The sequence below is a fragment of the Thrips palmi genome, unplaced genomic scaffold (genome assembly GCF_012932325.1).
Source record: "Thrips palmi isolate BJ-2018 unplaced genomic scaffold, TpBJ-2018v1 HiC_scaffold_17, whole genome shotgun sequence".
Lineage (NCBI taxonomy): Eukaryota > Metazoa > Arthropoda > Insecta > Thysanoptera > Thripidae > Thrips > Thrips palmi.
In genome coordinates, this window is record NW_023144626.1 from 11231773 (window position 1) to 11247276 (window position 15504).

The 15504-nt window shown below is 44.8% G+C and overlaps 1 protein-coding gene across 1 annotated transcript; it reads right to left on the bottom strand.

The window, feature by feature from the left end:
* Positions 1-3139: 3139 nt before the first annotated feature.
* On the bottom strand, positions 3140-15082 carry LOC117643488 (trypsin iota-like). The gene is made up of 6 exons (XM_034382411.1): positions 15013-15082; positions 11652-11740; positions 9324-9418; positions 5139-5424; positions 4042-4179; positions 3140-3401 (listed from the first exon to the last, which is right to left on the bottom strand). The coding sequence occupies exons 1-6, from the start codon at positions 15050-15052 to the stop codon at positions 3246-3248; spliced, it is 804 nt and encodes a 267-aa protein (XP_034238302.1). The 5' UTR covers positions 15053-15082; the 3' UTR covers positions 3140-3245.
* Positions 15083-15504: the final 422 nt, after the last annotated feature.

The following is a 15504-nucleotide window of genomic DNA, read 5'->3' on the forward strand; positions in this document are numbered from 1 at the left end:
GCCCGTTTGTTGATAGGACAGCCTTAAAAAGATGTTTGACTGTTTTCCAGTTTTTGTGGTAGTTTTTACTTTTCTTGGGGTTTTAGTGTTCAGCATCAATTTTCGCCAATCCGATGAGTGGATTTTATAGATAAAGGACCAAACTATCATGTTCCAATTTTAAAATATTGTGTACGCCGTGTGCAAGGCAGTGGCGCTGTAAAAATTGGAAAACCGTCTTTTCTGGGTAGTTTTAGATCAGATAAGCCACCTTTCGCGTGACCATCTCCACCTCATATTAAGTCAAAATACTGTTGTAAGTAATGTCAAAGTTTGTGTGAAATTTCCCCGCTGTAGCTCCAGTTGTTTGGAAATGGCAGCCTTCAAAAGTCTTGCAATCACGTGAGGTAGAATTGGGGTAAATTTGAAGACCTGTCCCAGATCGGGTAATAAATGTGATAGATGAGTGATTCAAAGTTTTCAAGGCGTAATTTTGGACAAGGAATCCGATTTTGCCGGTACAAAGACCCTTGGTGTTCTCTAAATGTATGTTTTTAGCGAGGACCACCAAATAGCTTATTTCCGAATTCATTCAACCAAAACGGGGAGATGTTAGTAATGTGTATTAGTAAAGTAAGTAGTGCCACAAACTCCTTAACTTCTTTTTGGCTGAGCGTTAGCGAAGCCCTTGCCGTGTTTGGGCGCGCTGAAAAGTGACTGGTCGTGCGTCTGTCTGTCTGTCTGTGAGTCTGTTTGTACTCACCAACGATTCTCAGCAACTACAGTGGCTATAGTTTCAAGATTTCGTATTTAACGTCGCCTTAGTACCCCCCAACACGAGTTTGTTTCAAATCGTTGTTTAGTATCGTTTGAAATATTCAGAACATATTTTTGAATCAGGTCATTAGCGTGGTTAGGTTGGCAGCGCGGCAGCGCTTACCAATTTCTCATACCTGCGGGTCCGCGGCTCTCAAATACGGGACTTAAGCAAATAAGCAAATAAAACGAAATAAAGAGTAGATGGGTTTGGAAATGAGATCGGCCTTAGTTTTTCAACATTCTAGAATGATTAAAACCATTTTGGAACACCAACACAGCGAAATATGGAAAATGGATTCGAAAATGATTTACGTGTTTCGTTCCCCTCTCCCCCCTCCCCTGTCAGAGGGGAATCATCTTCAGGTCAGTGCACTTTGACAAAGCTTTGTAAAAAGGATGTTTTTATTTTGACCTTTTGTATTGTGTGCATCTTCTTATTTCATTCTAGTGTCATCCTCTTTTTAAAATTTTCAAACTAGAGGAAATCAGGGAAATGCATAAATAACTTGTGTTGAAATTGGCAGGCATACTTAGTTTGGACTCGAGAAATTCATTCTATTGCAATGCTGCAAGCTGACAAGAGTCCAAAAGTACTAACATGAGTTTATTAATAGAATCAATATATGGTTGTGTATATTTAATCCTAATGGAGTTTGAATTGACATTGGTTTCAAAGAGACGACTCAGGTTTTGAGCGGTGAGTGAATTGGTGATTGGATTTAGTGAGACGATTCCTTTAACTTCACCGAAGTTAATGTAACTGGTACTACTCAGTAATGTTTACATGAGTAAGATAAATTATGTCGGTTCATTAAGCCTTGGGTAGCCTTGGCATTGGACTCTATGTGACGAAACACTGGATTTGACAATAATTTGTCCCCGTTAACTGGTTTAGATCAGCCTACCCTAAACTGACTCTCTTAATATTTACTGTGATAACATGTTCCAACCAATATTGTTTTATTCACTGGTTCACAATGAAAGAATAACAAAATGTTTCATAAATATAACTTATAAAATTGTGAGTTCATTAGTTATGGAAAAAGAGGTATCGAATAGTGACCCAAGCATACGAGTAGCCAATTAAGCGATTCAATGTTGGCAATTGAATTTTACTCGACTGAGGGATTCGCTTTGGTGTGGCATCAGGGAATTGGTGACGACAGAGGGTGCTTCATGAAGACAAATAGGAACAATATACAGAAATTGAGTTTTAAGTATTGTATGTAGTTTGCAGTGTACTGGTCACAAAAACTACATTTATTTCAATGCCAATCCTACATTTTCATCTAGAGCTACGCAATTTGGGGCAAAACTTTCCAAGTTGAGATTTATGTATTTCCCTGTAGTTTTCAGTGCCCTGACCTCAATTTTGACATTTTAATTGTCCCCTAACCCAAAATTTAACCGATTTTTGGTTAAATTTTTTGAAATGAATTGTACAGTGATTCTTGCAGTTTTTTGAGTGCTGATAACGAAAATAACTCCCATTTTAACACCAGACCTATATTTTCATCCCATATTAGGTCATTTTGGACCAAAAATTTCAAGTCAAGTTTTATATTGTTTCCTGCAGTTTTTTGTGTGCTGAACTCGAAAATGACTTCCAAAATTTTCCCAGACTCACACTTACCCGAATTTTGACCAATTTTGGACCAAAATTTTTAAATCGAGTTTGACATTGATTCCAGCAGTTTTTGGTGTGCTGATAACGAAAATCACTTTCATTTCGACTCCAGACTTATATTCTCATCGCAAATTAGATCATTTTGGACCAAAATTTCCATTTTGAGTTTTACATTGTTTCCTGCAGTTTTTGGTGTGCTGAACTCAAAAATGACCTTCAAACTTTTCCCAGACTCATATTTCACCGAATTTTGACCAATTTTGGACCAAAATTTTTAAATCGAGTTTGACATTGATTCCAGCAGTTTTTGGTGTTCTGATGACGAAAATCACTTCCATTTGTACCCCTGGTCTAAAGTTCACTGAATATTAGCCCATAAGATGGACATTTCGTCTAATCAAGCAAAGTCCAAAGTGCACAAAAAATGTCAATTCGCATCGCTCAGCCACACTACGCGCCCAGACTGAACGGCGCGTACCCCTAGTTAAAATTTAATGCAATATTTTATCATGAATGTTTTTTTTTTAATTTTATTTTATTGTAAAGACTAAAGGGGGAGACGTTGTATGTTTGAACTACTACACTAGCGCCATCTGGTGGCAAAACCTGTAAACCTGTCCACCCCTCTCTGTTAACCTCAGTCATCAGAAATCCATCAAAGAATTAAAATCACTGATATCTCTCTCTTAATTACGCTATGAAAGAACCATCAAATAGCAATCTACAATAAGGTTTATTTCAATTGAACACATTCATAAAGGATTGATTTCTTCTCTGAATCACGTGAACTTTCACCGGCTACTTCGGCGAAACGCAAAGTCTACAGCGTGCGCATCATATTTCTCACGAATGAGTTGATTTGGGGATCAGCCAAGTCAGCCAGGACACTCGCACTTGGCTTTTCTTTCCCGCACGATCCCCAGGAAACGACTCCGTATTGTACGTTGCCGATGAAGGCGGGGCCGCCAGAGTCACCCTGTAAGCAGAATATAGCAAAGCTGTTAAGAACTTTTCGCAACCTGCGATAACTCTACAAACTCAAGTGTGTACGTTGCATGCTTCACGTACACTTCACCTGGAGCCAACCTGGCATGTACACTCCACCGAAAATCAACCTTGGCATGTTCCCTCACGCTGGAGCATGCTTGGCAAGTACTCGCTAGGGTGAAATTCACAACAAAAAAAAAACGAAGAAAAGAAACAACCTTGGAATTTGTCTCATATTGCCCCGTTTTGCGGTACAATCACATTTCCAAACAAGTATGAAAAAGTGCCTCTACAGTTTTCACATGACCCCCGAGGGGTCGGCAACTTCCCTTGGCCGTGTACGAGGGAGTATACGTATATTACCAGTAATATAGGTAATATATGTGTAATATAAAGTAATTCAAAGTAATACGTATAGGGGTATATACAAAACTGTGGTAATAAGCAAGTAATATATGGTAATATATAGGTAATATATACGGGTAACATAGCCACCGCGTACGAAGTAATATATGAGTTGCCGACCCCTCGCCCCCGAATGTACCCCGCTAGGGACGCAGCTCCAAAAAGCGGAAGTGAATCAAGGTACCCTTGCTGTCCGAAGTGACGCCGTTTTACGGTGTACTTACACTGCAGAACGCAGACTTGGGACCAGAAGTGATGCAGAACTCTTGAGCGTTGAAAGCATTGCCGAAATCCATTTTGCACTGGGCTCGACTGATAACTTTGAAAGTGGCGCGCCGCAACTTCCTGGAGATTTCTTGGCGCTATCGAATGGAAACAGGTAAAAATTAGGTGATCGTAATAAAACTAAAACAAAAGTTTTGTAGGTTATCCTCGGGGCAGTTTGTGAGAATTTGTGGGCTTGACGAATCTACTAACCGGACAGACGAAGTACTATCCCTACAGTTATTATTCTTTTTACAATGACCCGTTAAATCGACGCGTCCTAATAGAATAATCTTAACTGCCAGAGTAGATTGAGTAGATCCTAGACAATCCTAACTGTCAGAACAGATCCAAGACAATCCTAACTTTTCGCGTCAATACAGAACTATCCTAACAGCACATCACGTGATAAGCGGTGTTTTCTCAAAGTCCATGACGCAAACATGCGTCATAAAATTACTCGCCGAAGGGCTTGTTACAAAGTTTTATCCTCATATAATTACGCGGACATTTCTGATTTGCAGTGATAGTTCAAAGGGTTCGACATCCCACTAATTTTTGACGATGCAAAATGTATCTCCGAAAAAAAAAGGTCATACACAAATGTATCACCGAAAAAAAAAGGTGAGACATCAGCGAGATTGGCCCTTGTTTTCCTGGGGAAGTAGCGCCCTTTTTTCGGTGATACATTTGTGTACGACCCTTCACTACAAACCTAACTGTCTACTAAGTACACACTTACAAACGCATGCTTGCAAGTACACACAAACGCATGCTTGGCCAAGTACACACGTACAAATGCATGCTTGCAAGTACACACTTACAAACGCATGCTTGACCCATGGAGTTATACGGCGTCAAGCATGCGTTTGTGTGTACTTGCAAGCATGCATTTGTAAGTGCGTACTTGGCCAAGCATGCATTTGTAAGTGTGTACTAAGTAGACAGTTAGGTTTGTAGTGTAGGATTATTCTATTAGGACACGTCGAAATGTAGTGAGGCTAAAATGACGTAAAATAGGCTGCCCCGTCCGAAGTTGCAACAATTGTTTACACACCCTGTAGATGCCCCACCCGGCAACTTCTATGTTCGCCCCGTCCTTGGGCTCTGCGCGTGCCGGCGTGATGGCGATGGTGGACGTCTTCGCGGAGGGCAAGACGGCCTCCTGCAGGCGAATGACAGCCACGTCGAAGTATCCGTACTCATCGTCCTTGTTCCGAATGATGGTGAACTTGGGGTGCGGGCGCAAGGCTTTCGCTTTCACCATTCTGCCGTTCTTCCCCTGGCCGAGGTAATCTGAGGTGCCCACGAATATGCGGAGCTTCCCTACGTCTTTGGGGCTTCTGCAACGCAAGGTGAATATTGTTAGGACTGCGATGATTATGAGTACGAGCAGCTCCAACATGAGGCTTGTTTTGCGTTGCCAAAAGCGGTAAAAGTTAATGTAGAGAGTGAATGACTAGGTGAAAATCACAATATTTATCTTTAAAGGATCGGCCGAGGCTATAAAGAAGCGATCGGAACGCCCAAGTTCACTGCGAGAAAAAACTACAGAGGATTCTGTTAATTTTTTCACAGCGTCGCTCTGTACCCAAAACTACAGCGATCTCCGTCTTTTAAAAGACGGAGATCACTGTTGTTTTTGGTGTTCATCTCTCTGTTGTCCGAGCGGCCAATGCCACATCGGGACGGCATGGTCAACGCCTCATAGGTCACTGTTGGGTCCCCGAGGACGTCGACGGGCACCTCACAGGGTCCCCGATGACGATGCGAGCATTTTAGACCTAGGTTCCGACCATTCGTTGAAAAGGTCTCATCAAGATCTACTCGAATCGAGAATAAAAAAATTACTTGGTCAACCCCCTTTTTTCAAGATCCAGTTGACCAATCAGGATCTTGAAAAAAGGGGGTTGACCAAGAATTTTTTTTTATTCTTGATTCGAGTAGATCTTGACGAGACCTTTTCAACGAATGGTCGGAACCTAGGTCTAAAATGCTCGCATCGTCATCGGGGACCCTGTGAGGTGCCCGTTAACGTCCTCGGGGACCCAACGGTGACCTATGAGGCTTTGACCATGCCGTCCCGATGTGGCATTGGCCGCTCGGACAACAGAGAGATGAACACCAAAAACAACAGTGAGCTCCGTCTTTTAAAAGACGGAGATCACTGTAGTTTTGGGTACATAGCGACGCTGTGAAAAAATTAACAGGATTCTCCGTAGTTTTTCTCGCAGTGTTTCGTGTTTTTTTGTTCTTCTTTTCAGTTTAGAGTTGTTTCAAACCGTTTGCCGACGACAAGCCAAATACCACGACCTCAAATTTGTGTCAGGAATTTTTCACTATTAGCGAGTGTCAACGCACGCTGGTGGACGCGAATTTTGATCTAACCTACAATATACTTTCAAACTATGACTACAAACGGTCTGCTACGTCTTCCGCACTCACACAGAAAAAACTCTGCGAAGAACCGCTTTGTAATACAAAAAATTCCAATGCTAACGCATTGCACGGTGTTCCGGTTGTGGAAATAAATTTGAAGTCTGTCGTCTAAACGTTAATTACGTTAATTTTACCGTTATTTACGTAACTTTGAATCCTACCGGCATTTTTACATCCCCAAACCTGATTCAGTTAACACAATGACCATCTCAGTCCATCTCGCGATCTCGCGATTTACAGGGCTCATGTTCGTCAAACTAAAGTCATCCGCGTTTCGAAACCACCTCTCCCGAGTTTATAAAGTTCGTCAAACCAACGTCGTGCTGGTTACAGAATTGAGGAAAACATCACAAGAGAACCGCAACCTTTAAAAGCAAGCCAAACAATTCAACCTCAGCAACAATGGAGGGGCAGTTTCAATGCGCGACTACTCGTTTTTTCAGCCTCGCGATTTTCGAAAGGGCGCAGACGCCGAGAAAATTGTTGCCAACCCCCGACAATTAATTTATTGCGTCTTTTTTGCTTCGAACTTTTTACTGACAGACTTCAAAGATGTTCCAATGTCGGGACACCGTGCAATGCGTTAGCATTGGCATTTTCGAATTTCACGGCGTTTTGATTTCTTTTTATCGGCGACTTTAAATTTTGACAGTTGGTACGATGACATCGTGTCGTTGCCATGGTGACTTTTTTTTCATGTTTTAACTATTTTGTCAGAACAGACATGATTTTTTGTCACTTTGATGAGGCAGGATGCTTACACTGTTAAAAATTATCGTAAATTGACGACATTTTGTAGAACAATTATGTCGTTTTTAAACGACATATTTTGTTACGACTCAAGTCGTACAGATACGACTTGAGTCGTAAATGTACGACATATTTGTCGCTAATTTTGATAGCGACACGTTTCGTTTTGAAACGAATTAAGTCGTAAATTTACGACTTAATCGTAAGTTTACGAACAATCGTAAATTATCTATGGAATATGTCGTGCTGTTATGACTTCAGTCGTACATTTACGACCATTGTCGTTAAATTGTGTTATGAATCGTAAATGAATGACACAAATCGTAAATAAGCGAGCAAAATTGTAACTTTTCACCAACTATTCGGGAATTTCAGATGTCAAAATATGTAATCGCGATTGCGACATTGTCGTCGAGAAATGATATTTTAGTCGTTCAGTTACGACGAAGTACTTTAAGAACGATTTCCGTCGCTATCAAAATTAGCGACTTTCTTGTCGCTAATTTACGACAAAATTTGTAACAGTGTAGTTTTGGGGAGTAGCACATTTTGTCTTTGAAACGTTTCTGGAAAATGTGAAGGGATAAGGGTGCTTCATTGTTGCAAATTTATGTTTTTGTCGTTTACGTTAAATTCTTACGATAAATTTTCAAAATTTTCAGCAATTTTCATTTTTTTAGGATAAGGAGTAATTTGGCGGGAACCATTTTTAGATTTGCGTCGGCGGAAGAAAGAATCTGAGCCGTCCCGGGCAATAGGGGTCCTCCTTCGTCGGAACCCCTAAAAACTGAAGGCATTGTAAAATCTACGAAAAACTGCTTCGTGAGCGATTCTCACGTTTCGGGGTAGTTTCGTTTCTTCTGACTCCTGTGCCCAAACGAGCGCAGATATCGACATGGGGTTTGTTTCTGATGTTAGGGAGGGCCATTGCCCACTAAACGCACACATTTCGAAAAGTTCACGTTCGTTGGTTTGGTCTACGTAGCGTTTGGAATACCCTAAATGTAACTTCCGTGATTGTCCAAAGAGAACATACTCGAACTTTCCGCCCCCAGTGTGGTGGTGTGGTTCGAAAATGCTGCCAACTGTCGATGGGGATTCGAAACTTGGCATGTCTCGAGCTAATTTCGACCGAAGACCAATACGCCAGACTTCTTTCAAAGGTACTTATGCTGCAACGAAAAATGTCCTCCGTATATTCAATTTCACTACACAAATTTCGAAAAGGCAGCTGTGGACTTCTCCCCAAGCCAAACTTTAAACTTTCCATGACACAAGCCATCAAAGTGGAGTCCCTGAGATATAATTGCATGGGTCGCGGAAATCTAAGATGCTGTACACGGTCTCAAAGCGGGCTAGAGCATTATAAAATGGCGTGTATCAACAATTACCTGTAACTTCCGTGGCACCCTTTACCCAATGTTGCAGCAGCACTAGGTGAAAAAATTTTCCGCTTAAATGTCGGGCTTAGAGTATCATTTGACCCTGGAACGACTTTTAAGCCACAGCAAGCCCGAGTCAGCCGTTAAAGCCGATTTTCACACTTTGTAACTTCCGTGATAACGTAATTTCCGTGATCAAAACACCCACTAAAACGTATGGGAATACCTTATGGCTCATGTTTTTAGGAAGGTAGTACAAGGTCTTGACTATAAATACCATTGCCATAACTCTAGTATCATCCAGGACCCCAATAATCAGAAAAACTTAATTGGATATTTCTCACTTTCGGCAAATCAGAGACGCCAAAACTACCCCGAAACGTGAGAATCGCTCTCGTATTATGAAGCGAAATCCTTCGTAATACGAAGCATTCCTTCACAATACGAAGCAATTCTACAATGCCTTCGTTTTCTTTGTAGTTATGAAGCAAATGCTTCGTAGGTTTTTAAGAGTGCATTATACGCGTCCAGCCGACACTCACTCCCACTCACTAAGATTTCAGCTGAACAACGCTTGTATGTAGTCAGTGGCATATAACCAGTGTGACGTGTAACCGCGTGTAACCAGTTTTCGACCACCTTTGCTCCTAAGCTTGCAGCGATTAACTTACGGTACGCAGTGGCCGGCGGTAAGAACGTGTGTTGTCGAAATCAGAGTACCACCGCAGGTAGCCACATCTGTGGTTCCAACTGTTATAACTTGCACCTAGAACGCAAATGCAACATGCCGAAGAAGAAAGTGAATTTGATGTTGCCGCACTGTTCCAAGATTTCATCAAAATCGACGATGACGACATTTCCGTAATCTTCCTTACAAAAGATTCGTGGCATTGACAAATATTTGGTGGCCCCGGGAAAGATGTAACATGAGAAACCGAAGAGGGAGGGGCAGGGGGCACTTCTAAAGTTCTTCGTTCACAGGCCCAACAATTTTATCTGATATACTTCAAAAGGATAAGCCCCAAAGAGGGCTTCTGCGCATGCGCAGAGGCTGCTTTTAGAGCGTACTTTCGTTTCAAAACTCATTGGAGTACCCTATGCATAATGCCGGAAAGGTGCTTCTACGAATATGCAGGTTCTACATGAAAAGTTACAACTTGTTTTGAAAGCACAGTTCAAGAGGCTATCCTTTCGTTACGTTACGCACTCTTGGGCACCCCCCCCCCCCCCCACTGTTACGCTGTGGCGAAAAGCTACGGAAAATTCTGTAACCAGCTTGTCGTAATTCTCCGTAGCCCCCTTGTCAATGTTCTCCGTAGGACCGCAATTCTCCGTAGGACCTTACAGTGATCTCCGTAGTAGAGCTCTTAAAAACGCGGACCGCGGGTACCCGGGTCGCCCGGGTAAGACCCGGGTTTACGGGTAGACCCGGGTACCCAGGTTTGCGGGTAAACCCGTGGACCCGGGTCTTCGGGTTTACCCGAAGCCTTGGATCCACCGCCCTAGAAGTAGGCAACACGGCCCACTGGAGCGCACTGCGTGTTGCCTACTGCCAGGGCGGTGGACCCAAGGCTCCGGGTAGACCCGCAGACCCGGGCAAAAGTCAGAGCCCTACTCCGTAGGACTATACAGTCTTCCAGGTCCTACGGAGAATACTGTGCGGTCCTACGGAGAATACTGTAAGAGCCTACGGAGAATACTGTAAGAGCCTACGGAGAATGTTGATAAGAGGGCTACGGAGAATCCTGGCCAAAAAATTAACAGAATTTTCCGTACCTTTTTGCCACAGTGTAAGGGAAGGTGGGGTACAGTGGGACACCGGGTACATTAGGAAACCTTCAATATTTCCAACTTCCGGTTATGTCAGGCTCGCCGGAAAATTGACCATAATAGAGCGTTATTTGGTTTACTGTTTTCACGACTCTGGGACAGAACTGGGCGCTTTCTGACTGAGAAATGTGGTTTCGATTGCACGAAAAACGATGAAAAGTAGCACGATTTTTAAATTTTGTTTTCTTTCTAGCGTCTGAAATGCACGTCGGATGATCGTGCCGAGGTTAGAAATGTGTTCCCTGGTGCAATGGGCGTCAAAAAGGGTCAACGCGCGGAGCTTGGCCTTGAGGTCAAGGGCCACAGACCGAGTTGACGTTTTAAAATGGCTCATTTCACATTGGGACAGGGTGAGGCTACTGGGCCATGTGGATAGCAAAAATACATGAATCGTACATATATTGTCTTGTCTCGTCCAAACAAATAAAAGTTATCTTATGCATGCGGTCTCTTAAGTCATTACTTCAGGGTTTTCTCGAGTAGAGAGGTCGAAAAAAACACGAAAAATAGTACTATTCCATTGAAAGCAGCGTATCTTCCGAACGCTTGGAACCAGAGATCCGAGTCCGCGCTCATTGTATTCAGCACAACTTTTTCTACAACTTGGCGGTCCGAAAAAATAAATGCACGACTTAGATCCACATTTTTTTCATTGCTGTCCCAATGTGCCCCGGTACTGTCCACATTGGGACAAGTGCAGACTCTACGGAAAATATCTCTCCTGCCTAAAAACGTGTCGAAATAAGTTTGATTGCTTCAGGATATGATAGGCTAGATGTCAACGCACAAATTTAGGCCTGCCCCGACCATTATAGCTCGAAAGCCCTCTGACGTAGAGCGCAAAGAAAAAATCCGTCCCAATGAGCCCCACCTTCCCTTACGCTGCATGACGCTAGACCAGAAGCCCCTACCCCCTCCGACACCGTAACGTCGAGAAAAATTTCCCAGGGAAACACTTTTCTTCACCTGATCTACTGTTAGTACTGCTGTAATGTTGCTCTCAAATTCAATGTATTTATACGCTGGCTCGGACCCTCCATCCCCTTTATTCCGCAGCATTACCCTATTCAGATACCCCCTCCCCCATGGTGCGTAACGTAATTAATAGACGGCCCCGTAGGGTTTCATCTTTTTAGTCTATTACCCCTTTTGATTTCGTTTCGGGTTACCATAAAGCGGGCGTCGTCCACATGAGTTGTTGTTCCGCCGATGATCTTGCTGTCAAGGAAAGGGTTGCTCACAGCGGCAGACGCCGAGGCTGCAAAAAAAGGTAGGAAAATAAGCTGCACCGACTGCCAGCAAGTGCCTTCTCCATTGCCCCGAATTTTCTTGAGACTTTTATCTCAAATATTTTTAAGCAGAAGTTAAAATGACTTGAGAACACTTTCAATTCTAGTATTATTTTCTATCAGGTTGCCTGCCCCTGGGATCCTCCTTTTAGGACTGTACTTACACAGTAGGGGCCGTCGACATTTGCGACTTTTCGATTTTGACAACGGAATAGCACTCAAAAGTTGCGTTTTTTAATGCTGATTTCAGATCTGTCCTTGGTTTTGCGATCAGACTAAGCTTTGATGACCCTACCGGCCGTTTTATGCAAAAAAGCGGTGTTTTTCATGTTTCTACTGTGTTAAGGCTCCCGGACAGCCTCCACGTCGTCGGCCAAGGTAGGTGACCGTTGAGTTGTCTCCAGTAGCATAAAAGACAACACTCTGAGCCACGAGGGGTCGTGGGTCACCCCTCTAATGTGCCAAAGACCTGAAAAACTGAATTTTTTGGTCGAAAATCACTCAATTTTTACCATTTTTTCACCGTTTATCGACTATTACGAGAGCCCACGGGCCCGAGGTCATAACTTACGCAGACCAAAAGGTGTCACTGGTATAAGAAAGGTCACCCAGCCCCTGCCCGGGCCCGGGGAGGCGCTGGGGCAGCGAGAGAGGCGGTGTCGAATATGTTCAAAATGACCAAAATCAGCTGATCGGCCGCCTGGGACATGCTGTGTAGGGGATGGGAGCGTGTCGCCGCGCCGGTCACGACGCTTCGCCCGCTGCCCGCCCAGCCGGCCTGCTAGCCAGCCGGCCTGCCAGCCCGTCGGCACTGCGTAAGACTGCAAGAGGGACAGAGCGACGGGAGCTGCAGGGCGGGCAGGCTGAAAGCGTTTCCGAAGAATCCATCGCTGCCTCTGTCGCACCCCGGAGGCAGAGCGACGGAGTGCTGCTGGCGCGTGTTGAGTTTGAGTTGCCTAGGCACAGTGAGGCAAGGCGTCAGAGTCGGCGGTGACCGCTGCAAGCGTCGTGCCAGCCTGGCATGGTCGACATGAGCCCCGATGGCCTGAGCCCCGGCCGAGCCCGACTTCAGCGCCGACACGAGCACTGACTGAGCTACGATGGCCAGAGCCCCGAACTGAGCCCCGGCCGAGCCCGACTCGAGCTGCGATGTCCAAAACCCCGACCTGAGCCTGTTCTGAGCCCCGACCTGGGCCTCATTTGATCCTCATTTGAGACCCGCGCCTAAAAAGTTAAAATTTTCAATTTGAACCAAAATCTTCGAAGAACAATTCCAAAATGGAAGTTTTTTCGGCGTGGGGCTCAGATGGGACTCAGGTCGGAGCTCAAACCAGGCTCGGTTCGGGGCTCTGGCCATCGTAGCTCAGTCAGTGCTCGTGTCGGCGCTCAAGTCGGGCTCGGCCGGGGCTCAGGCCATCGGGGCTCATGTCGACCATGCCAGGCTGGCACGACGCTTGCAGCGGTCACCGCCGACTCTGACGCCTTGCCTCACTGTGCCTAGGCAACTCAAACTCAACACGCGCCAGCAGCACTCCGTCGCTCTGCCTCCGGGGTGCGACAGAGGCAGCGATGGATTCTTCAGAAACGCTTTCAGCCTGCCCGCCCTGCAGCTCCCGTCGCTCTGTCCCTCTTGCAGTCTTACGCAGTGCCGACGGGCTGGCAGGCCGGCTGGCTAGCAGGCCGGCTGGGCGGGCAGCGGGCGAAGCGTCGTGACCGGCGCGGCGACACGCTCCCATCCCCTACACAGCATGTCCCAGGCGGCCGATCAGCTGATTTTGGTCATTTTGAACATATTCGACACCGCCTCTCTCGCTGCCCCAGCGCCTCCCCGGGCCCGGGCAGGGGCTGGGTGACCTTTCTTATACCCAGTGACACCTTTTGGTCTGCGTAAGTTATGACCTCGGGCCCGTGGGCTCTCGTAATAGTCGATAAACGGTGAAAAAATGGTAAAAATTGAGTGATTTTCGACCAAAAAATTCAGTTTTTCAGGTCTTTGGCACATTAGAGGGGTGACCCACGACCCCTCGTGGCTCAGAGTGTTGTCTTTTATGCTACTGGAGACAACTCAACGGTCACCTACCTTGGCCGACGACGTGGAGGCTGTCCGGGAGCCTTAACACAGTAGAAACATGAAAAACACCGCTTTTTTGCATAAAACGGCCGGTAGGGTCATCAAAGCTTAGTCTGATCGCAAAACCAAGGACAGATCTGAAATCAGCATTAAAAAACGCAACTTTTGAGTGCTATTCCGTTGTCAAAATCGAAAAGTCGCAAATGTCGACGGCCCCTATTACACAGTGGCCAACATGGATAGAAGTACATCTTCAACACGAACAATACATTAACAGGTAGACACTGACATAGTTTTCAGTTCCATCTGAAGTTATGTTTTTTTCATACATGGTTCTTAAAGTTATTCCAGATTACCACCTCTCTTGTGTTATTGGCTGAGCGATAGCGAAGCCCGTTACTCAGGTGGGGTTGAAAAGTTTTTCCTGTCTGCGTGTGTGTCCGCACTACTCCTCCTGAACGGCTCGGCCGATCTCGGTGAGATTTTGCACACTTTTTGGGTATGTCCTTGGCTCGGCACACGCGAAATTTCACCATCCTAGCTCAACTAGTTCAGTTTTTATAGCCAAAAAAACACATAAAAACGGCGAAAAATTGAGTTTCCCGCAGGCAGATCACTTCTGTCTTGAAGAAAGGGGGTCTGGGGGGCGGAGCCCTCCAGCCTCAACAAGTTAAAAAGTTCCAAGGGTCAAGATCGTGTTATCTGTAGATGAAGCAACTCTATCTATAATGAGGGGGGGTCTGGGGGGCGGGCCCCCCAGAAAGAAACAAGTTAGAAGTAACCGACGACGGAGCGCCGCAGGCCAAGGTAGGTACGCCAGGCGCGGATTGGTGGAACAGGCAGCGAGACATCGCGAAGCCTGTTACGACAAGACGCGGTCTGGCGTGAACCTACCTTGTCTAGTAATGTATTGAAATTACTGTTATCTTTACAAAGGTGTTATGATTGAAACAAGGTCAATATCAAGGTGATAGTTGGATTTGCAATCCCTTCTAAATTCTTAAGGGGTGGCATGAAAACAATCTCATGCGGTTTTATCAATGCATCCAATGAATTCATGGAAGTAAGGGCGTATGAATGTAATGCCTTTAGATGAGCACACAAATTTGGCCCGAAAGTCCTAAACTGATTTGCGCCCTTTCCAATTTTGATGCGAGGAAACTAATTTACCAGCCCCTAAGACGAACACGGCCAGCAGCAGGTGCAACATGGCGTCAACTAACCACAATCGATCGTGAGGCCTGACTCAGCGGTACCGCGATTGGATTCATCGTCGTGCTGCGACGATAATATTTATGAGTCACGATTTTGCCATGTGGCGCCGAAAAAAACACTCGTAAAAAGTACCTACGAAGCTTTTCGCAGTTATAACTTCAAAGAAAAATAAGGCATTTAAGAATTCCTTCCCATTGCGAAGTAATGCTTCGGAGGGGTTTGCTTCATAAGACAAAGCAATTCTTCGTAAAATTTGCGATGCCTCCTTTCTTTGAAGAAGCTGTGCTCAGTAGACTTTCTGTGAAGGATGGCGTTAAGGGGGGAGGCTCGCCATTAACACTAAAATTTTGGTTAAATGAAAAAAAAATTCATTTCTTTCCAGATTTTTTTGAAGGAATGTGGGGTTTTCCATTGGAAAGATCACACTTTTAAGAACATTTTCTAAAG